Source organism: Gigantopelta aegis, chromosome 8 (genome assembly GCF_016097555.1).
Source record: "Gigantopelta aegis isolate Gae_Host chromosome 8, Gae_host_genome, whole genome shotgun sequence".
NCBI lineage: Eukaryota > Metazoa > Mollusca > Gastropoda > Neomphalida > Peltospiridae > Gigantopelta > Gigantopelta aegis.
The window spans coordinates 68306090-68330360 of NC_054706.1; the positions used below are offsets into that span (position 1 = coordinate 68306090).

The 24271-nt window shown below is 39.4% G+C and overlaps 1 protein-coding gene across 2 annotated transcripts; it reads left to right on the forward strand.

Moving 5' to 3' along the window:
- The first annotated feature begins 753 nt into the window (after positions 1-753).
- LOC121379148 lies at positions 754-23864 on the forward strand. 2 transcript variants are annotated; one of them, XM_041507636.1, is made up of 4 exons: positions 754-1071; positions 6201-6555; positions 20548-20612; positions 21962-23864. In XM_041507636.1, the coding sequence occupies exons 1-4, from the start codon at positions 1052-1054 to the stop codon at positions 22155-22157; spliced, it is 636 nt and encodes a 211-aa protein (XP_041363570.1). In that variant the 5' UTR covers positions 754-1051; the 3' UTR covers positions 22158-23864. The 2 variants fall into 2 exon arrangements, with proteins under 2 accessions (XP_041363570.1, XP_041363571.1); XM_041507637.1 differs by having other exon boundaries at positions 754-980.
- The last annotated feature ends 407 nt before the right edge of the window (positions 23865-24271 follow it).

Here is a 24271-nt window from a genome sequence, read left to right on the forward strand (position 1 = left end):
TTTTTGGTTCGAGCGTTGCGGTGTGATTGACCCTTCCGAGATCGAGCCAACGAGATTCTATATATATCATATCTTCTGTACATAAAGCTATATAGCAGTTAAAGTTATATAGCAGCTATATATATATATATATATATATATAGAGAGAGAGAGAGAGAGAGAGAGAGAGAGAGAGAGAGAGAGAGAGAGAGAGAGAGAGAGAGAGAGAGAGAGAGAGAGAGAGAGAGAGTACCTGTATGTAGGTGTATATATGTAATTATATGTACGTGTGTTAGGCTTCGTTTCGTATGTATACATGTATAATTATTTGCTTCGATTTGCCAGAACCCAATACTGGAACAACGTTTACCATATTGCGTGTGCTTATATCAGTCCAATCACAGGGACTTTGATTAATGTGGGCACGCGCTCATTTTCCTCCAATTACCATTACTTCGGGCTAATGTTGTAATTACGGTATTAATAATGTATTATTCTCTGCTGGTTACACAACATCGTTGTCATTCAGTTAAGTAGAGTTAACATTTCTCCAAAACTGTTAGTTGGCTACTTTCAACGGAATCGCTATATATACGAACTGTTGTAACTGTTTACCGTTAGCACGCCGCTGTTTAATGGAGAAATGATACTGAAGAAAACGTCAAGCTGTTCATTTACACATTCAACCGTTTTTATTGCCGTGTTTGCGCATGCGCACTAAATTGAAATTGATCAATAAAGCTAACAGACTGCTGTCAATTTCTAGTCAATGGAGACTAAGAAATCGCGCTAAGCAGTCGTGTATAGTGGCGCGCCAAAAACAATTCTTCTTTACTTCTTCTTGCTATGGACCAGCACCGAGCCACGACGTCGCCGCAGCCACGTGGACCATGTCGGCTGTTGGAAGTCGTTACCGTCGCCGTCGCCGACGTTGTTGTTGCTGTTGTGTGAAGGTGTATTCTGAAGCGATTGAAAAGCGTCGGTGTCTACCATATCCAATGGTAACGAACACCTACGATGTTTTCTTGAATTATGCGAAGTTATGTGGATGTTGATTGACGTTTAGAATGAGATGAGTGGTCGAGTTCCGCCGTAAGTAGGGTTTCTAGAGAGGGGCATGCAGGGCCGAACCTAGTCTAAAATAGGTGGGGTAGCAGTAGAATTGAGGTTCGTCTATTTAAAAAGGAGATAGTTTTGTATTTTTGTGTGGGTGGAACTGTCCCTTGAACTCTCACTAGGTACGGCCCTAGCATGCATGTAGCTCAGTAGTTAGACTAGTGAGAAATGTGTTCATAGGGCGGTACCGAAATTAACTCAGGGGGTAGTACAAAAATAAGGGAACTTTAATATAGGGACTACTAAAATATATATATATAAAACACGTTCTAAAACAGTTCTAAATAAAAAGAACACTTTGTCGGATTATTCTTTAGAACGGGGTAGGCTTCTGCCTCTGCTCTGCCCCCTACTAAAAACAGCCCTGATTCAGAAGCCAATTAAAGGGACATTCCTGAGTTTGCTGCATTGTAAGATGTTTCCGACTAATAAAATATTTCTATTATTAAACTTATATATTAAATATATTGACTTGTTTAGAATATCAGTGTCTGCATATTCAATGTGTTTCTGGTCGTCTTAATATCTGTAAGAAGCCCAAACTGGATTTTGTCTTCAAATAATTTCGTACATATTTTAGGAAATAAAATGAAATGTAACCTAGTAAAAATATTAGAACGATCAGACACACGTTTAATATACAGCCACTAATGTGGTATACAGAAAAATATATTTGATATCTAATTGCAATCGTTAAAAAGTCTCTGTTAGTCGATAACATCTTTAAAATTGCAGCAAACTCGGGAATGTCCCTTTAAGTGTGTATAAACAACGATAGCATCTCAAGCCAAATGATGGCTTAATTCGACTATATTGTCTGTTGTAAATGCTTGAATATTACAAATACATCTCACGTTACAGCTGTAAGTAATGTTATAGAATAGTAAAGTACAAGGTTACATCGTACAATAGTTGATTGCTTCCTGTATATTTATCCGGCAATTCTATACATTTTAGCAAGATATGGTTCTTTGTTTTTGGTCACTGGCCAAAGATAAATTCTTTTGGCACGGAACTACGTTTTAATACACTAGTTATGATCAACAAAGGAATTGTGACTTTTAACCCTACAACATAAAACAATCGATGAGATTTTACATATAATATATATATATACTACTCAAAAGAATTTAAGGGTCAGACGATATTTTCGACATTATTTTCTGAATGTCAATTATATTAGCTAGACCATAATGTCACGCATGGTATTGTTCCATTTTGACGAAAGTGGGTCTAAGCAACCCATAAATGAATTAAAATCCACTGTCATTGACACTGTCGACTAGTTCTAATGGCGAAAACATGCTTACATTTGCACGTAAATTAGGGCGAAAGCGAAAGGTCTGCTAAGTGCCCATAACTTGCTTTTTCACAAAGCGCTTCATTTGCACGCTTTGCAAATGTATTCCATGTTCCCAATGCTGAATTTCCGTATAATTGGAGCTTGCGTTCGTGTACGGTGCACACTCCAAATTCGACAATGGTACGACTTCAACTGACTATCGAAGATCGAGGAAGGGCTATTGCTTGCCTTCAGGATGGCAATAGAAATGTTGCTCTGAGACTTGGTGTCAGTCAGAGTGTCGTTGGCCGACTGTGGCAACGGTACCAAGCAACGAATTCTGTTCGAAATCGTCCACGTTCGGGAAGACCCCGAAGCACTACAAATAGAGAGAACCGCTACATCACCAATATGGCTCTACATCAACGCACAACCACTGCACGCCGATTACGTGACAATCTGCGGACTGCGACTGGAACTCGAGTGTCTGATCAAACCACACGCAATCGTCTGAGAGCCAATAATCTACGCTGCCGTCGCCAGGCTGTTCGACCACCACTCCTACCACGTCACAGAACGGCCAGACGTCACTGGTGCACGCTTCATCTGCGGTGGCAACGTGTTCAGTGGGGTCGAGTGATGTTCACTGATGAGTCCAGGTTTAGTCTCCAGTTCAACGACGGTCGGGTTCGTGTCTACAGACGTCCTGGGGAGCGCTTCGCTGACGTTAACGTTAGACAACGTCACCGGTTCGGTGGTGGCAGCGTCATGGAGTGGGGCGGCATCTCTATCCACAACAGGACCCCCCTCTATGTGGTGGATGGCAATCTGAATGGAATCCGCTATCTGAATGAGATTATCCGGCCGTTGGTTCTGCCAGGCCTTCAGCAGATTGGCGGCGGGGCAGTTCTGCAGGATGACAATGCCAGACCCCACCGCGCCAGGGTGGTAACGGACTTTCTCAGACAACAAGGTATCGCCAGGATGGATTGGCCAGCATATTCGCCTGACTTGGCCCCAATAGAGCACGCCTGGGACGAATTAGGCAGGAGAGTTCGGGATAACCATGCCCCTCCGGCCAACCTTCATGATCTGGGTCAACTTCTTATGGCAGAGTGGCAGGCCATTCCCCAAGAGTTCTTCAGACGTCTGATCAACAGCATGAGGCAACGATGTGTCGAGTGTATTCACGCCAGGGGTGGATTCACACACTATTAAACGAATGTTCTAATGTGTAAAATCCATGTTTGACAACCTTCAACTTTGACAGCATGTCATGTGACTTTCTTGTATACAGCGACGTTTATTTGTGGTTTTTTGTAAATATGGAACAATAAAAAAAAAAATTGGTGTAGTTTACATCATCAATCTAATACACTCTGAAACTTATTTGGTTATAAATTTTGACCCTTAAATTCTTTTGAGTAGTATATATATATTAACAAGATAGCTAGTATTATAGAATATATTATTTGAAATATAAATTTTCTGTTTTGCACGTAGTAAGTAGGGTGTCTAGCTATTCCAGACGACAAAATTATAGACCACAGAGTAATCGATACGCGTCGACCTAGTACTTTGTACAACGGTAAAGTTATGGAATAAAACGATTCGTTTGTTACGTTTCGTAGTATGTAGGATGAGTATAAATAAAATAACCAGTTACTGCTTTAAGATATATCGGCTTTTTTTTCTGCACCGGTCGAGGCAGGTCCTTGGTGGATGTTGTTTTGTAAGACATTCACCAATTTACATACTACACGAGTGTCCGTTAGATACCATTTATCTCACAACGTATTGTTTTAAAATATATCTAACGAGCAAAAGCGAATTAGTATGTTTCTAAATAACGAGTTGTAAGATAAATGGTATCTAACGGACACAAATGTATTATTCTATTTCTTACATATCCTCAAAAATCAGGTTTTAAGCAAATTTTTACAGCCTTTGCACTTGTAGCTAACTTACGCGTCACGTACAAATGATTGCCAGGTTAACTATACGTTACAGTGTAATCGATTTGGATCGTGCTGGGTTTTTTTTCATTGGATGTATGGCATTGGTGACGTGGTCATCACCTAGGAGCAGTCAGTCGCATGTCTTGAAATTAACACACGTACATGTGTAAACAGGTATGTGTTGTCAAAAATAACGAATGATGTTCTCACCAACAGGTGTGTAAGAAGCTCTGGTTTTACATAATTATATAAATAACATTTCCATATACTTACCTTTTCTGACACCCAATAGCCGATGTGTCTTTTTTTGCTGGGGAGGGAACGGAAAGTAGCCCAGTGGTAAAGCGCTCGCCTGATAAGCGGTCGGTCTAGGATCGATCCCTGTCGGTGGGCCCATTGGGCTGTCTCTCGTTCCAGCCTGAGCCGACATGTTTAGTGGTATCCTTAAATATACCATTTGTCTCCACAGTGATTTTGGGGGTTTAGACATGCGTGACATAGTAAATAATTAAATACCACATGAAACTAATCAGCGTCATGACTTTCATCCGTCAGCACGGCCATTACGGTTCAAATGATATCTGTCAATTCACCAAATAGCATCGCAGTCCTTTGATCGTCTAAAACTATGGATTTCGTTTTACAACTGACCGCGTTAGACTTCAGTCACTTGCCAAAAGAGCAATATTAATCAGGCGCCGCGGAACAGGGATGGGGGCCGGGGCCACCCTCACCTCTATATTTACTTCTGATTCTCAGAAGGCTGGAAATGTCGTATTTCAATATTTGCAATTAATTTTTTTTTCCGAAGAAGCATGCACCCGAATCCGTCCAATAGGTTTCAGAGGCGGATATAGGGGTGGGGCCAGGGCGCCCCCCCCCCGCTACATTTTGCGATAGTTATAATTTTATTATATATTAATTTTCATCTTTTTACGATTCCCGTCCAAACCTCCCCCAAAGTTCCCTTGGCAATCCACCTCATGTCATTGCGGCCCCCCTAAATGGATTTTCTGGATCCGCCACTGGGTTCAGAGTCTTTAGGCCCTCAATTTACCATCTACGTGTCTTCACACCGATAGTGCCCCCCCCCCCCCCCCCCCCCTTTCAAATACACTGCGCGGGCCCTGTCATGCGCTTATAATATCGATTACTTTTAATCAACATAAGTGACAGAAACTCAAAGACGATTTACTTTAGCTAACTAAGGCCTGGCTTTATATATTAGTATGTGTATTGGCTTTTTACTCAATAGTCGTTTACGTTTAGTTAATTTACAACATTAAAAGGGTAGGGCGTGTTTTTAATGTTGGTACCATAGTAACTAATACTTACGCAAATCAACGTATTCGATATTAAAACATATTATGCAATTGAGCATTGAGAATTACTATCCAGTTTAACGTATATTCTGCGATTTTCGTTTAATGCAATCTCTAACTTGTCATCTACAAATGCTGTGCTCGCCATTCCTACGTCTTCAAGACTGAGACGTCTCTGTTAATCATCTTTATGTAATAAAGGTGATGATAAGAACTTAAGCTGGTTATGCTGCCTAAAGACATTGATTGTGAATACACGCATGTTTGTTAAACGCTATTTCTCGTTCCAGCCAGCGCACTACAACTTGTATATCAAAGGCCGTTGTACGTGCTATCCTGTCTGTGGGATGGTGCATATAAAATATCCCTTACTATAATGGAAATTTTTTCCGGTGATTACTCTCTAAGACTATAAGTCAAAATTACCAAATGCTTGACACACTTTTTGTGTTAAACCTCTAGTTTGTGATTTGATTTTATCTGATATGAAGGCGATAACTTTACAATTTTAAAAGCCTTCTGTATTTCTTTCTTTATTTTCAGCGTCATAATAATGCAGACGGTGATAACGTGGCGACGTCCCATGGACGCGTCTCTGTACCCTCCGACCGGAAATACGTGCGCGTATCTCCTTGGAAACGCCATGTGCTACATCATATCCGGCCTAATGCTGCTCGTGGTGGGAGTGATCATAACGTCCTTGACCTTCCAGAACCTGGAGGAGCATGACGACAACAAGGAGAGATACGCCGGGCCCGTGTTGATAGGCGCGGGAATTCTCGTGATCGCGCGAGGTGCTTTTAGCCGTCTTCGTCGGCCCGCGCGATCCGACTTGGCGCGCAGACGATCGTTTCTCAGGAGATATATTAGAGAGATTTATAGCAGACCCATGTTAGCAGTAAGTAGCACATTACACTAATTAGTTGCTTAGCATTTAATCATAGTTTTAATTACGGTGGGACATAAAGTCTGGATTTAAAATATCTCATAATACACGAGGGTCATATTGCTTAGGATGAACATGTTCCTCACTTCCCATGACCAGATGGATGTTTCGTCGTCAGTGTAGATAATTGTGTGTGTCTATGTCATAGTCTCAGTCTCTCTGTCTCTGTCTCTGTCTCTCTCTCTCTCTCTCTCTCTCTCTCTCTCTCTCTCTCTCTCTCTCTCTCTCTCTCTCTCTCCCTCTGTCTGTAACTCCCCCTCTGTATGTAACTCTTTCTCTCTCAGTCTGTCTGTCTCTGTCTGTCTGTCTCTGTCTCTGTCTGTCTGTCTGTCTGTCTGTCTCTCTCTCTCTCTCTCTCTCTCTCTCTCTCTCTCTCTCTCTCTCTCTCTCTCTCTCTCTCTCTCTCTCATGACAAGTAGCCAATATTGTATGTAGACGTTCAAGTCGGCGTCATCTATTATTTAAATATTGTAAGTTTCAGTGATATCGCACTATACGAGCTGACAGCCACATATATAGAATACTGAATTTCAACACTTTTATGTGCAAATCAAGATAATGTATTGTTTGTATGATTACTTTTCATGTGTATTTGTACAAATCAAGATGTGTTGACAACTGCCTGGCACATTTAACTTGTACAAATCAAGATAATGTATTGTTTCTATGGTTACGTTTTATGTGTATGGGTATACATCAAGATACTCTGATTCCGTGGTTACTTTTTATGTGTATGTGTTTATGTATATGCGTACTAACAACTGAAGTTTTTGTATTTGTGTATGTAGCATAGGGTATCACATACAAAATGGTACGGCTTTCGATACCGATATACTAGGAGTGGGACTAATGTTTCAACGGTCACGAACTTTCGTGAGTGGAAATGAAACTTATTTTACGAGGGACATAAACTTAATACGAAATGGCAATGGGTTTAACATTTTATTTACAACCCGTTATCGATTTCAGTGTATATCTTTGAAATAAAAACCTCAAAAGGAAACCTTTTTCTGTTTTTTCCTTTTCTTTTATACGACTATTAATGCACGGGATTCAGTACTTAGGCATATTGCATCTGATTCGTCCACCCAAAAAATATAGTTCCACATTAAAATGTATAGTTTTACATACATACAGAGTTAAAATAAGCATTATAAAATGATGTTGATATTGTATGGCCATTTGGTCTCTTCTTCTGTTAATAAATGTAATACATGTTTTAACATGATATTCTGAACCATATGGGTAACACTTAGTAGATTGTCACGTATACACTTTCTATTTAAAAACTGCGACGAGACTTCCAAGTTGCACCAAATTTAAAGCAAGTGAGTCGTGTTTTAAAAGCTGTCATTGTTTCTGTGTTATGAATTAAGATCGACGACAGGACATTGTGGTACAGTCGTCTTGGATTCTTGCACGATAAATGTAATGTATCTTTCTGTAATCAGGGATTTTGATCTCACTCAAAATGTACTGTCCTGAGCACAGCTGGACCCAGACTCAATCCCTAATGATGTCACACGCATACAGTATGGCGTTGTCATGATATTAGTGTCTCAGACTCTATTAGAGTCTCGAGTCTAGACTCTTAAGTTTTATAAACATCAGGGCCCGTGCTTATAAAACCTTTAGAGTCCAGACGCAATCTCTAATGACGTCACACGCATACAGTTTGTATGACGTTGTCTTAACATTAGTGTCTCAAACTTTATTAGAGTCTCAAGTCTAGACTCGAGAAGTTTGATAAGCACAAGGGCCCGTGTTTATAAACCTTCTCGAGTCTAGATTCTAAAAGTTTGATAAGCACAAGGGCCCGTGTTTATAAACCTTCTCGAGTCTAGATTCTAAAAGTTTGATAAGCACAAGGGCCCGTGTTTATAAACCTTCTCGAGTCTAGATTCTAAAAGTTTTATAGGCACCAGGCCTGGTTCTTTTGAGCACAATAATGATACTAACAGCTTAGCTCACTATTTTTCCACGGCATTTTTATTTTTTATTTTTTTGCCGTGGTAATTTTCTTAATTGCAGTTGTTGCAGCTGGTGAAGATTTGTCGAAATTCAAAAACACATTGAAAGTTAGTTTAATGCAGTTCAATCTCAATGCTTCAGTGCTTTAAGTAGGGATTTAGCCAGGATTTTTATCCAGGGTTCCATGTCTGATGGGATTGGGAAAAGTAGAGTAAATCACACCTGGGACATTTTTCAGGTCATTGAATGATGCAGTACACCACTGTTAAATTTATTTATTAAATTAAATTATATTAAATATAATTTTATATATATATATATATATATATATATATATATATATATATATATATATATATATATATATATTCGTTTGGGAAGGAGCCTATGTTCGGACCCACAGAACGCCTGGATAAATCCCCGTTAAGGTTAAATGTTTTGAGGTCAGTATGTTAAATGTGTTGAGATCAGTATGTTAAATGTGTTGAGGTCAGTATGTTAAATGTTTTGAGATCAGTATGTTAAATGTTTTGAGGTCAGTATGTTAAATGGTTTGAGGTCAGTATGTTAAATGGTTTGAGGTCAGTATGTTAAATGTTTTGAGGTCAGTATGTTAAATGGTTTGAGGTCAGTATGTTAAATGGTTTGAGGTCAGTATGTTAAATGTGTTGAGATATGTTGGGAGGAGCCTATGGTCGGACCCAAAAACGCCTTCAGTATGTTAAATGTTTTGAGGTCAGTATGTTAAATGTTTTGAGGTCAGTATGTTAAATGGTTTGAGGTCAGTATGTTAAATGTGTTGAGATCAGTATGTTAAATGTTTTGAGATCAGTATGTTAAATGGTTTGAGGTCAGTATGTTAAATGGTTTGAGGTCAGTATGTTAAATGTTTTGAGGTCAGTATGTTAAATGGTTTGAGGTCAGTATGTTAAATGGTTTGAGGTCAGTATGTTAAATGGTTTGAGGTCAGTATGTTAAATGTGTTGAGATCAGTATGTTAAATATTTTGAGGTCAGTATGTTAAATGGTTTGAGGTCAGTATGTTAAATGGTTTGAGATCGTTATGTTAAATGTGTTGAGATCAGTTTGTTTTCACTTACCTTGGACGTGATTCTTTTGGGCATATTTATTTTGGGCACAACGCTTATCGCCTTGACTTCGTTGATCAATCTAAAGGTCTGGTAATTAAATTTGATAAGATATTTTTTACTTTTGGTTTTTAAACTTGAATCAACTAAAAACAAAATTATACGTTTATGAAAAGTTAAAACATGCCGACGTGTGAACTACGTTATCTGCTGAATATGTTTGTTTAAGGGGAGTGGGTAATTAAAATAACATCAGCCTACGGCCAGGAGGAGTGGGTGGGGTGGTAAGTTTGAGGTGGGCGGGATTTGGAATACGAATTTAGTAATTAGGTCTTTGACCTAAGGCCAAAATTAGCTGATTTGTGCTTTTGGAAGTTAGGGGTTTTTTTTGTTGTCACGAATGAATCTCACCGTGATCTGTTACATTTATTGTCTACGAAGCCAAAACGATGCTGCCAGAATGTCCTGCCGTCGACCTTTATCAAGGATATTGCATGGTAAGAAAGTACCTTTCTAAACTGTAAAACTGCTTGTAGAGTGAATTAATTCTGCCTGACATTACGTTTAATTACTGCTCGTGCACTCCATGCCTGTCTGACGTATTAGCTGGAACACTCAGGTAATGACATGACAGAGAATGTCGATCACACACTCAGGTTTTATCATCTGTCTGACATATTCGGTGTATGTAATGACGTAATAGAGAATTTCGATCACACTCGCGTCCTTTTATCGTCTGCGTGATTAACGCACTTCGTTACCCTGCATGTGGCGCCGGAACGCACTAGAGGTCAATGACAAAGCGGTAGCGTATGGTGTGATGGTATATGAGATCGATTCTCGTCGGCGGAACCATGATGAAGCATTAATATTTCCCTTCCATGTTGTGCTTCATGAGATGTCTATCAAATGTCTTGTTATGTACTAGCATGTCTGCGGGAAGGAGCAAACATTTGGATAATTCTTCAGAAGAAATCCACTACATTTGTTTTTAATATGCAGCAAGGGACCTTTCATATGCACTGTCCCATAAACAGGACAGCGTATATACTAGTCGAGGGGCAATAGCTATGACGCAGAAATCAATCAGAAAATGGGTCCATTGGGGTGGTTCGGTCATACACCGCGAAACGTATTTTGCATGACCTATGTTTCGTTACCGCATTAAATTTGCAACATCATTTACATAGACATAACGGATTACACAGAAATTAAATGAGTTGCCTAAATTTATTTTTATGTAACTACGCAACTTTAATTTTTTTTAGAGGTCTGACTCCATGTTATCAAATCTGGAACAACCCTTGTATGCAAATTAATGGAATTATTTTCCTGTGTCAGTCTTGGGAATTGTTATAACAAACCCTCACCCACGTGGACCTCTCTCATTGACAATAACAGAGCAACCCCTAAATAAATATCCATAGAATCGCCTTCAAAACGAAAATTAATTTTCATTAGTTACACCTAGTGCGTTCCCGTTAAACATTTGTTTGTCGTCAGGAGTGGTTTTCACGAGGACGGATTTATGTCTAGTGGATTGGATGCTGGACAAATCCCGGCGTGGGCGACATCTTCACCACACTCTCGACTTATCGCACACGAGTGCCTTCACTACAGCATTCTCAACGTGTGTAACGTGGGCGTCTTTTGTATCTTTTTTTTTGCTTGCCAGTTATCAAGCATTTCAACGAGTGACCCAACACATAATAATACGCTTTCTAATAATGTGCATGGGTGTCATTCGGGAAACAGCGTTTTTCTGTTTTATTTTAATTGCTTTTATATTTAGTCGCGTGTGTCGTGGCCTGTTAAAGTTGGAGTTCTAGGGTCAGCCACCCACACACCTATTTAAGATGAGGACCTTAGCCTAGGCGTGCGCTAAAACAGACTACTCTGAATGTGTACATTAAGCCCTGTGACCTGACCTGACCTGACCTTTTTCGGTGTTTTTTTAAGGAATTGATTAATTGATTTTGGAGAGGCACTTCAGATATTACTGTATTGGGCGTTAATATTTAATCCTGTTGAAGTACTTCTTTTGTTTATATTCGTATGCTTCTTGTAGCTAAAAGTCACTCACCTTGAACTAGTCTAAGGACAGTGCTGATGAGTCAGTGTGATAGCTACCCCTAAACGGCGAGTATGAGGATATAGCCCTGTCTAAGATGAAAGTTTGGTTTCTTTATTGACACCACTAGAGCACATTGATTTATTATTCATCGGTTAGTGGATATCAAACATTTGATAATTCTTACACAGTCTTCAGTTACAGTTTGTTTTGTAACACCACTAGAGCACATCGCTTAATTAATCATCGCCTATTTGATGAATAAACTTTAATTTTCCTAATTTATGGCGTGAAAGTGATTTTAAAATAACGTACCACAAGTGTTAGCCACAAATTGAAGTCAGGTCCTCGATCACATTGGAGATCGGACTCGGGATGGGCGTGTTCGAAACCCTAGTGGTATATGAGCACATTAAACTAGATACTTACCTACCTACAAATTCCATATGTAAACCGCATCAGTCACTTTCTATGCAAATGGCTTGAGTAGATTCCTCTATGCAATATGGATTACGTATATGTATTCTCATTTGGATTAGGGATAAATGTAATTTGCGCCTTAACCGTATATACGTAAGCTTTGATGTTTTGTGCAACTGGCCCCAGATACCGTAAAACCTGATGACATTTTCACTACAAACGTAGACCAATTTCGTCCTACTTATTGCGCCTCCTTATTAACGAGTCCTTTGTATCCACGGATCAATGACCTGAGTAACAGTGGTGCACGGCACTCGCGCTGCGTCGACTCCATCCACTCACAATGCGGTGCGGGTCAATAGATTACTAGATAAGATATTCGAGTCTTACACTGGAGCAACATTTAATATTTAACAAACCTCGCGAGGATCGTAAAGTAAGCCGGGGATCTCACGAAAGCCTCCTCGTCAGCTGAAGATCTGGCTTAATGCACCGACTGTGTCTCTATGACGGGGGACGGAGTGATGGCCAGTGCTGGTATCATAAGAATAATATCTGAACCTGAACGTTGCTGCAAGTTTGGGAGTCTGTGTCGGGGTCATATTGGCTAAGTCATGTGTATTATGGCAGGGGTTTGGATTTGCACCAACGCTGAGGCGATAAAAAGTGTGCCCAAAATGAGCAAGCCCAAATTAAGTACTAACATGCTAGCCTCAAAACATGTCACCTCAAAAGCAATGAAATCTTAAGCTGTAATTAGATTAAAATAACTTAAAATGCATTTCTGAATACCAGGTATTATTAACCTAACAAGTTTGATGTGCCGGTTTGTTCATTTCTATGCACACAGTATGTTCTTGTTGTCCTACAGTCTGTGTACGCGCCAAGACAGTTTTGGTGTGACGGTATGTCCGTGTCTGTGCACACAGTATGTTCGTGTTGTCCTTCAGTCTGTAGACGCTCAAGACAGTTTTGGTGCGACGGTATGTCCGTGTCTGTGCACACATTATGTTCTTGTTGTCCTTCAGTCTGTAGACGCTCAAGACAGTTTTGGTGTGACGGTATGTCCGTGTCTGTGCACACAGTATGTTCTTGTTGTTCTACAGTCTTTAGACGCTCAAGACAGTTTTGGTGCGACGGTATGTCCGTGTCTGTGCACACAGTATGTTCTTGTTGTTCTACAGTCTTTAGACGCTCAAGACAGTTTTGGTGCGACGGTATGTCCGTGTCTGTGCACACAGTATGTTCTTGTTGTTCTACAGTCTGTAGACGCTCAAGACAGTTTTGGTGCGACGGTATGTCCGTGTCTGTGCACACAGTATGTTCTTGTTGTTCTACAGTCTGTAGACGCTCAAGACAGTTTTGGTGCCACGGTATGTCCGTGTCTGTGCACACAGTATGTTCTTGTTGTTCTACAGTCTGTAGACGCTCAAGACAGTTTTGGTGCGACGGTATGTCCGTGTCTGTGCACACAGTATGTTCTTGTTGTTCTACAGTCTGTAGACGCTCAAGACAGTTTTGGTGCGACGGTATGTCCGTGTCTGTGCACACAGTATGTTCTTGTTGTCCTACAGTCTGTAGACGCTCAAGACAGTTTTGGTGTGACGGTATGTCCGTGTCTGTGCACACAGTATGTTCTTGTTGTCCTACAGTCTGTAGACGCTCAAGACAGTTTTGGTGCGACGGTATGTCCGTGTCTGTGCACACAGTATGTTCTTGTTGTCCTACAGTCTGTAGACGCTCAAGACAGTTTTGGTGTGACGGTATGTCCGTGTCTGTGCACATAGTATGTTCTTGTTGTCCTACAGTCTGTATACGCGCCAAGACAGTTTTGGTGCGACGGTGTGTCCGTGTCTGTGCACACAGTATGTTCTTGTTGTCCTACAGTCTGTAGACGCTCAAGACAGTTTTGGTGCGACGGTATGTCCGTGTCTGTGCACACAGTATGTTCTTGTTGTTCTACAGTCTGTAGACGCTCAAGACAGTTTTGGTGCGACGGTATGTCCGTGTCTGTGCACACAGTATGTTCTTGTTGTTCTACAGTCTGTAGACGCTCAAGACAGTTTTGGTGCGACGGTATGTCCGTGTCTGTGCACACAGTATGTTCTTGTTGTTCTACAGTCTGTGGACGCTCAGGACAGTTTTGGTGCGACTGTATGTCCGTGTCTGTGCACACAGTATGTTCTTGTTGTTCTACAGTATGTAGACGCTCAAGACAGTTTTGGTGCGAAGGTATACCCGTGTCTGTGCACACGGTATGTTCTTGTTGTTCTACAGTCTGTAGACGCTCAAGACAGTTTTGGTGTGACGGTATGTCCGTGTCTGTGCACACAGTATGTTCGTGTTGTCCTTCAGTCTGTAAACGCTCAAGACAGTTTTGGTGTGACTGTATGTCCGTGTCTGTGCACACAGTATGTTCTTGTTGTTCTACAGTATGTAGACGCTCAAGACAGTTTTGGTGCGACGGTATGTCCGTGTCTGTGCACACAGTATGTTCTTGTTGTTCTACAGTCTGTAGACGCTCAAGACAGTTTTGGTGTGACGGTATGTCCGTGTCTGTGCACACAGTATGTTCTTGTTGTTCTACAGTCTGTAGACGCTCAAGACAGTTTTGGTGTGACGGTATGTCCGTGTCTGTGCACACAGTATGTTCGTGTTGTCCTTCAGTCTGTAGACGCTCAAGACAGTTTTGGTGTGACTGTTTGACTCCTACCAGAATTTTAATGATACTACTGCTTTAAATTTCTGTAAGTAACTTTTTAAAATACACTCTAGTGAAGGATCGGGGCCTGTGACAGATCAGAATACTTCTACGAACATACAGATGTACTTGTCCCCAGAAGAGATTTGAACATCTGGGGTTGCGAAGTGTTGAACAAATTTTTAAGGTGATTATTCTCTCGAAATTAAATTCCATATCAGCAGATTCGAAAAATTATTATTTGAAGCACGAAACTAAGTTATATTGAGAAATATCATAAATGGTGTAGGAGAACCAATTCCCTTTAAGATCAGCAGATACTGGGTTCACATCGCAGTACCGGCTACCACCCAGAATGCGTTTTCACGGCTCAAATATTACGTCCGAGTCACAGACCCCTTTTTGACTAACAAGTAACAATAAAAACATTAACCCATTGATTTTGCCCTACATTCTTGAACCTCATTTCGATATAAGAGTGGTTACAAAGATAAAATGAATAAAAACGATTTCAATTAAATTTCTAGAGCTGTAATATAAGCGGAATTGCACATTCCATGATGTTAAGAGTCTATACTTTAAATCTAGAAGCACTAGACGAACCATAAATAACACTTTATCGCTTGCGTGTCAACTGGGCATAAATCAAGACGAATAGAAAGCGATGAAGTTCTTTTACGTTTCCCATTTTGTTATTTTCGTACAGTGCATAAATAAATTGTGTCTATATAATTGTTATTTTAATCAATTCACACGTGAAATGACGAATACCTGTCTTGAATTGATGATGGGTGGGCTTTACTGTCGACATAACATCATACATCGCGTTACCTTAGCCTATTTCGGTTCTAATCCATATACTCGTACAGGCCCACACGCAAAGTTTTGCACTACCGAGGTGCGGGGGTATCGTCCCTGGACGTGAACCACATATAAATAACTACTGTAAGCGTCAATCGATTTGCGGATGCCCTCATTCGGGAATTGCTCTAAATTTGGTGTGTACAATCAGGTCATCAGGTTTCATACAAGAGAAAAATAGAAGAGGTAAATGAAGTCTGCCATCTAGCTCCATGATTTACTCAACCTGATCAGTTGAGTTCACAAATGAGTGGTGGAGGTCTACTGTTTGAATGTTCCATCTTACAACCTAGCTTTGACAATAGCAAACACCTCCAGCATTGACATAATATACATCCACACAGTTCAGAAGACGTCTTTATGAACTATTTCTCGCTCCAGCCAGTGCATCACGACTGGTACACCAAAGGCCGTGGTATATGCTATCCTGTCTATGGGATGGTGCATATAAAAGATCCCTTGCTGCTAATCGAAAAGAGTAACCCATGCAGTGGAGACAGCGGGTTTCCTTCCTCAATATATGTGTGGTCCTTCACCATATATCCGATGCCATATAACCGTAAATAAAATGTATTGAGTGCGTCGTTAAATAAAACATTTCCTTCCTTCCTTTATGAAATCACTGATTGGGTGCTTAGTAGATATTGAATTTTTTTTCCTCTGTGGCAGAATTAGTGTCTCTCAGTACTTTGTCCATTTATTGCTGCTTCTGTTTAATGATGCGTTCCTTGTTTGTTCACATGTTTTCTTCGTATGCCAGTTAAAAGAACGGAATGTGTAAGAATGGAAGGTGTACCATTTTACTGTATGGTTCATGCCAGTTATTCTAGTAAACATCTTCATCATGTTTAGTTAACCTTACTTCATCCTCCCTCTTGGTTCATATCTTGTACGAGTTAGTGGTTAGTCATTGGATTTTCCTTTTGTAACAATCCTCAGACTACAATCTTCCCTTCATACTTTGCTACCACATTCTGACATGTTTCAGTCAACCAGAATTAGTTTTTCTACTGCTCTTTCGGTCTCTCTGTATATTTAACCAATCAATGCAATTTGTTTAGCTACTTGCACTGTCTTTTATTTCTGTCATTTGACGTCTTTTCTCTGGTGCATTGCGTAGGTACACGTGAAACAGTTTTCATTCCTTTTTCATATCCGTGAACCTGTTTATAGGCCTTACGGAACAGGTTTCCTGCTCTGTCCACACCATTTTTGCAGACAGAATAGGATGGTTCAGATAATTATGCCTTCCCCTTTTCAACAATAAGACTCGTGGTTTTTGGTATTAAATACGGTGAACGTGTGACCCACTTACAAATTGTTCACTCAAACTGCTAACAAAAATAGTGGAACTACATGATAACCTGTAGGAAAAGTGATACTAGCATGTTTAGTGCAATAAGGCAGAAAGACCTCTCTACGAAATCTACGTTATCTGAAAGTACCATTTTTCTGATCCAGAAAACTCTGCTATTGATATATTACATGGGGTGTAGGATCTAAAAAGTACAAAATACACGAAATGAGATGAAATGTGGCCGCCATTTTGAATAAATGAGAATTCCGATAAAAGTAGTGGTCGTAGACAAAACATTCCACCGGATTCGTATCCAGTGACCATAGAAACGACAAAGCATAGTTATTTAAAGGGACATTCCTGAGTTTGCTGCATTGTAAGATGTTTCTAACTAATAAAATATTTCTACGATTAAACTTACATATTAAATATATTTTCTTGTTTAGAATATCAGTGTCTGTATATTCAATGTGTTTCTGGTCCCCTTAATTTTTGTAAGAAGCCCGAACTGGATTTTGTCTTCAAATTTTTTTTTTTTAGGAAATAAAATGAAATTTAACCTAGTACAAATATTGGAACGATCAGAAACACATTTACAACTAATATTTTATGCAGAAAAATATATTTGATATGTACAATCGTTAAAAATTCTCTGTTAGCCTGCAGCAGACTCAGGAATGTCCCTTTAATGTACATAAATATTTATTTGACCAAACCTAGTACAAAACGGGTTAAATATGAAATCACAGCTATTAATAACCATATGATAAATTGTTTTCTGATGCATCAGTTTTACACTGGCCTCGGTGGTATGTGGTTAAGCCATCGGGCATGAGGCTAGTAGGTGCTGGGTTCGCAGCCAGGGACCTGGCCCCACCCACAGTCAGTTTAACAAGTGTGTGGGTAGGTGTAAGGCCATTACACCCACTTCTCTCTCACTAAGCACTAGTAACTAACCCACTGTCCTGGGCAGACAGCCCAGATAGCTGAGGTAGGTGTGTGTGTGTGTGTGTGTGTGTGTGTGTGTGTGTGTGTGTGTGTGTGTGTGCGTGTTTGTGTGTAGTGCAGTGCAGTGTATAGTCGTGGTATGACTACTACGATATTAAAAACCATAACGGATAACAGTACGACACGCCAAACGTCACATTACATCCCGCCGCATACCACGTCCGTATTGAATATTATTGGGCCAATTTCAGTAGAATTTTTTTTTTACAGAAAAAACAAGTGGTTCATTACGTGCAGCACACAAATAATGCGCCTGCAAGCAGCTTCAGTTTGTTGACCGCATTCTGGATAAACTTAGCCCATTTACTTGGATTAATCTTTATCCAGCCATCTTTAACTCTATTATTGGTCACCGAGACAGAAATCTGTGGCCCATGGTTGCGACTGCCATGGCCGTAATAATGTTTTCTAGGAGATGCGCAATTACTTTACGACGGCTGGGCGCTAAGAAAGGCGAAATCGGTTGGAGTCTTCAGTGAACTTCCTTTATTGATTAAACGGTTGGACAAACTCGCTCAAAGATCAATGTGTCCAATAAATGTAGTTAACGTCTGCACATAAGATCTGGCAGCAGAGTCTCGATGCAATCCCCAAGTGACAAATTGGCTTAAAGAGAATCCCTTATGAGGTTTGGCGCCAAATTTACAGGCTCTGTTTCGTATTCGAAATAAAAGGAAATAAAGCAAATCTCTTTTTTGTGTGTGTGTCTTGTTTGGGGTCGGTGCATAACGATTTTATTTTACAGTTACATATTCATAAATTGTAACTGGTTTTGTCTGTTACAAATATAATGCAACAAAAAAGCGGGAAAGTATAACTGAAGCAAAGGAGGGTTTGATATCGTGCCCAGATCTAACCGACCCACACCGAGTATGTTTTGTTTTTGTCCTACTCTATATAAATAAAGATAAAAATATGGTTTGTGCCCCATCCACTGGAGATTCTGACCCCCTGCTCCAGAGATCGTTCATACTGGCCTGCATACCACCCCTGAAGCAACAAGTAATGAAACTTCAAATATTTAGTGCAGTTTCTCTTTTTAGAAACAAAAGAGCCGTCTGGCCACAATCTAAACCTAACGCCTTCAACTCTTAATTAACCATTTCTCAACGTCAGACAGAACGCGCTTTGGGAGTGGCACTCATACTAAGACCGGTTTTAAACTAGTCGGTTTTCCTGACGAGCCTGAGTCAGTACTGACACAAAGCCAATCAATGTTGCTGACCTCAAGGCTAGACATGCTATACTGAACGCCAAAAGAAACGCCAATATAATTCTCAATTATAAAATTACGTTTCATTTAATGGGACATTCCTGAATTTGCTGCATTGTAAGATGTATCCGACTAATAAAATATTTCTACGATTAAACTTAGATATTAAATATATTTTCTTGTTTAGAATATTAGTGGCTGTATATTCAATGTGTTTCTGGTTATCTTAATATTTGTAAGAAGCCCAAACTGGAAATTGTCTTCATTAATTTCGTACGTACGAAAAAAAAAAATTTTAGGAAATAAAAAATGAAATTTAACCTAGTACAAATATTAGGATACAGAAACACGTTTAATATACAGCCGCTAATATTTTATGCAGAAAAATAGATTTAATATGTAATTACAATCGTCAAATAGTCTCTGTTAGTCGATAACATCTTAAATATTGCAGCAAACTCAGGAATATCCCTTTAAAAGAAATAATAATAACAACACATAGGCCTATTGAGATTCACGAGAATTATAGGTTGATACGTTGTTTATCAAAGGAAGGACATATTTAATTTAACGACGCACTCAACATGTTTTTAATTACGGTTATATGGCGTCGGACATGTGGTTTAAGGACCACACAGATATAGAGAGAGGAAACCCACTGTCGCCACAGACAGGATAGTACATACCACGGCCTTTGTTACACCAGTTGTGCAGCACTGGCTGGAATGAGAAATATCCCAATGGGGCTATCAACGGGGATCGATCCTAAACCGACCGCAGATCAAGCGAGGGCTTTACCACTAGGCTACGTCCCGCCCCACTGTTTATTATTTCACAAAATGGAACAGTTATAATGAAGTGAACTTGTTCTAAAGATAAACTAATGATAACCTCCATTACGCTTCTCTTTGGGTTCCGTATATTTACTAAATATTGTACAGGTATCTGTTATTTTGTCTTGTTATCTCGAAATGTACGTAGTATGTAAGTCCGCTTTAGACGTTATGTATTTAAGTGTTCTTTGTTGATAATCTAGACAAATATCACCAGATGTTGTTTAATTACGGTTAAGATACAACCAATATTTGCAAATGTGGATGCTTGTTTTGTTTCCTCAGCCTAAACAACCATTGTCGCTACACTTTCGTTAATCTACATTCAACTAAGCTATTCACAAATATTCCGTGTAAACACAACACTAATTATTATCTGTAAATATCCTTTATGTTTAGTCTAAACACAACTAATATTTTTAACTATTCTCTATGTTCAGTCTAAACACAATTGTTATTTGTAAATATTCTTTATTTTCAGTTTAGAAACAGCTCATCATTAAGCCTCTGTGATATTCACGTAACAGATTTCCAGGATTGTCCCAGGTCAGTAATATATATCTCACAGTTGATGTCCAAAATCAGCCGACTTTTAAAATGACTAAAATATTCAGGAAATTTGTAAAGTTACGAACTAACTCAATTTACAAGTGACCAATTTGGAAACTGTCTTGACAAATCAGACCATTTATTTGACAGATTGACTAAAACAAACTATTTATTTATTTATTTATTTATTTTAACAATTCATGAATAAAACTGGTTTATTTTGAGAACAACACTTAGAGACTTTAGTTCATACAGATTTTGGCTTCTATAATCTGTTACAGCTTTAATGAAAGTAATGTATGTGTTTTTTCAAACTTTATATAAAATAGTAAATAGTTTCAATTTATAATAAAACCACAAACTGACTGATTTTTAGACAGTGGCTGTAAAATATATACTCGTCACCATACATTCAGCACAGTAGCCTAGCGTCTTTCCTGGCGTACTAGGTTTTAGTGTTGTAAATAATTTTATCTGAAATATCATGTTATTTACTACTTTTTGATTAGAATATTAATTTCACATGTTTCTGTTATCGTTCTAATGTTTGTAACATCTCCAAAAGCGCTTTACATTTCTTTACAGCTCGAAGGCGTTTAGAACAATTCAAGAATAAAATGTGTTTATTTTGAGAATGAATATTATGCAATAAATGTATTATCATTAATTATTTTAGAAATTAGTTCGACATGGAGAGGTTATACGAATTCATTTTGCATTTTTAAAATCCCACTGCCCCCTTTCTTGTCTCTCCTTTGAATTCTATCGTATTTCTTCCCGGTCTAGCAGCTCCTTTCAACTTCTTTCACTGTCCACATCCACACACCGGTCCTTGTCTCTCTAACTGCGACGTGTCCCTTTCTCGTGTGACCATCCGTGCCACATACCTGCCATTTCTCATCAGCTTTAGGTGTGGCATTAGTCTGACCACTTCGGAGAGCGTTCAGTGATTACTTCTAGAAATAAGGAACACTTCACAGAATTGCGTGTTAACCTTTGCGTGTCTCGCATTTTTAGCCGTGGCTGTGCTAATCCTATATTAAAGGCGGATTAGAATGTATTTGTGAAGGGACATATTAAATATCTGACAGGTTTTTTTTTTCTCTCCCTCAATTTGGTCACTCTAACCCGAGTCTCACTTTTCTCTCTCTCTCTCTCTTTTTTTTTTTTAACGATTTATACTCTTTTTAGTCGTTTCCTTGTTGTTTTGTGTTTTGATTTTCAAAGAAAAGAAACATATTTTATTTAGATAGATTTTTTTTTTACATATTGTAATTTAAGAAAAACGCATTATGTTGGGTGTCTTTAACCGAACAATCCTTTCCTTTTCGGGTATTTTTTTTCAGAACCAGACTCTACAGCGATGATCCGCCGTCCTATGATATCGTCACAAGCGATGAGTACCTGTCTCAGTACGTGACCAGCTCAACCATTCAGACGGACGATGACCGCACGGAACTCATCGAGGCAGACGAACTCGAGCCGCCGCCATCTTATGACGAATTTATGAGGTCACAGCAGATGAGAACTACGCAGTTGTAACTCTGACGTCAGACGAGTTTATGAGGTCACAGCAGATGAAAACTACTCAGTTGTAACTCTGACGTCAGACGGGTTTATGAGGTCCAGTAGATGAGAACTACTGAATTGTAACGCTGACGTCAGACGAGTTTATGAGGCCACAGCAGATGAGAACTACCCAGTTGTAACTCTGACGTCAGATGAGTTTCTCACGGATGCATAATTGTCGCCAATGTGTGTGTGTTTTGTGCGATTCGATTTTTTTAATATACATATATGTGGAACAACAGAAAATATCTTGTCTTAATTTGCAGGGAATGCCTTTATAATTTTATAACGCCTTCTACTTTATCGCTAAAAATAGCGTGTGCTAACAGGGTTTGTGTCATTACAAACAACATGATACACAGCTGTCATCATCATCCAGTTTTGTGCAGCTGAAAGCGAAAAAGAGTGGATTGGTCTTCTTGAAGTGTTTCGTGGTATTTTCTTTGCCATCTGCACGAATATTGGTATGTTTTTTTCTGTTCTTCAAGGGGCTTTCTCACTTTTCGATTTTTATTGTAACGATTTTTAGTAGACTCGAATGGTAGAGTGTGAACCCCGACCTCGTGTTGACCTTTGTAGGTACTACAAGTCGCGAGGACATCGTAGCAAATAGGACATGTTCTGTTCCTACGATTCATGCAGCTACTACAAGTCCTTATTGTAAAACATCGTTACATGAGAACGCCGCTTTTCGGACAGGCTGCACACAGGAACATGACATAGTAATAACAAAATAGCAATAACGAGGCGTGATTCGAGTTCGTTCTATTTCGTGGAATAAGCTTTAAGTTGGTGTGTGAGGAATTATTCACAACGAAAGAACACTAATGCAGAGAATGGTCGATGTTTTAATCAAATCGCCAGGAATCCACACTTCTCAAATAAAAGGTGCTGTTATCTTACAGAATGGATACGACATTGGTTCTGTTCTGGACGTGAGTGGCGAATCCAGAGAAAGGGTCGTTGACTTGAGCCTCCCTTGTTAGACACATCATTTCAGTGACCTAATTTCTATGAAGGCAGCATTCCCCTGGATCAGTATTCCTGTAGGTCATCCAACAAAATAAAGACTCTTCTGGCACACCAACATACTCCACCTTTCGAGCGAAACACTGGTTCAAAATGCCATCACATTACACCATCTCAATGGGCTCTGCCTTGATGATAGATCAGGATCTGTCACTGATCCAGAATAGCTGAAGCATCTATTGTTAAACGATGTTTGAAGAAGTAGCTAGATTTTTCTCTGGATATCGAACTTCCACAGATCGCGATTGTATTTCCATTCACCATGGCATTGAGCTCAGCCGTGAAGACAGACCAGTATCCACTTCTGATTCCCATTATATGACCATTTATTATCATATCTGATGCGGTAGTTCAGCATTTGGATGAGTTGTAAAACGGTCATACATCGCGATTGTATTATTTTCCACCACCGCATTGAACTCAGCCTTGAAGACAGACCAGTATCCACTTCTGATTCCCATCACGTGATCATTACTACCATATCAAGTCTGATGGGGTAGTTCAGCATTTGGATGAGTTGTAAAACTTTATCAATAAAAAAAACCCAAGAACTTGAACTGGGCTAGACAACGACCTGTCATAGATCGCGCCTGTTGCTCATGTTGTGCATGTGCTCATTTGTCGAATGAAATAAATACAAAGCTTTCACAATTAATTTTCTTATCTTCTTATAGACAGTCGTATAAAAAAGCACGACGAATTCAAAAGGAAGAGCTGAGACGCATCCCCGCCCATGTTGTTTGAAATTTTTTTTTTTTTTTTTTTAACTAACATATTCTAGCATTCACGTGGGTTATAGACTAGCCCTGGTCACTACATTTAGACATTATTAGACTAACCCTCGCTCTTACATTTAGACATTATTAGACTTGCCCTGGACCCTACATTTAGACATTATTAGACAGCCCTCGTTCCTACATTTAGACATCATTAGACAGCCCTCGTTCCTACATTTAGACAAAATTAAACTAGCTCACGCTCCTACATTTAGATAGTATTAGATCAGACATTTAGGCATTATTAGACTAGTCTTCGCTCCTATATTTAGACATTATTAG

What these genes read in the sequence shown, in the direction of transcription:
- LOC121379148 (XM_041507636.1), top strand. Translation starts at nt 1,052, where the DNA reads ATGAGTGGTCGAGTTCCGCC. An exon ending in ATGAGTGGTCGAGTTCCGCC is followed by an intron (nt 1,072 to 6,200) that starts GTAAGTAGGGTT and finishes CTTTATTTTCAG; the next exon opens with CGTCATAATAATGCAGACGG. An exon ending in GATTTCCAGGATTGTCCCAG is followed by an intron (nt 20,613 to 21,961) that starts GTCAGTAATATA and finishes ATTTTTTTTCAG; the next exon opens with AACCAGACTCTACAGCGATG.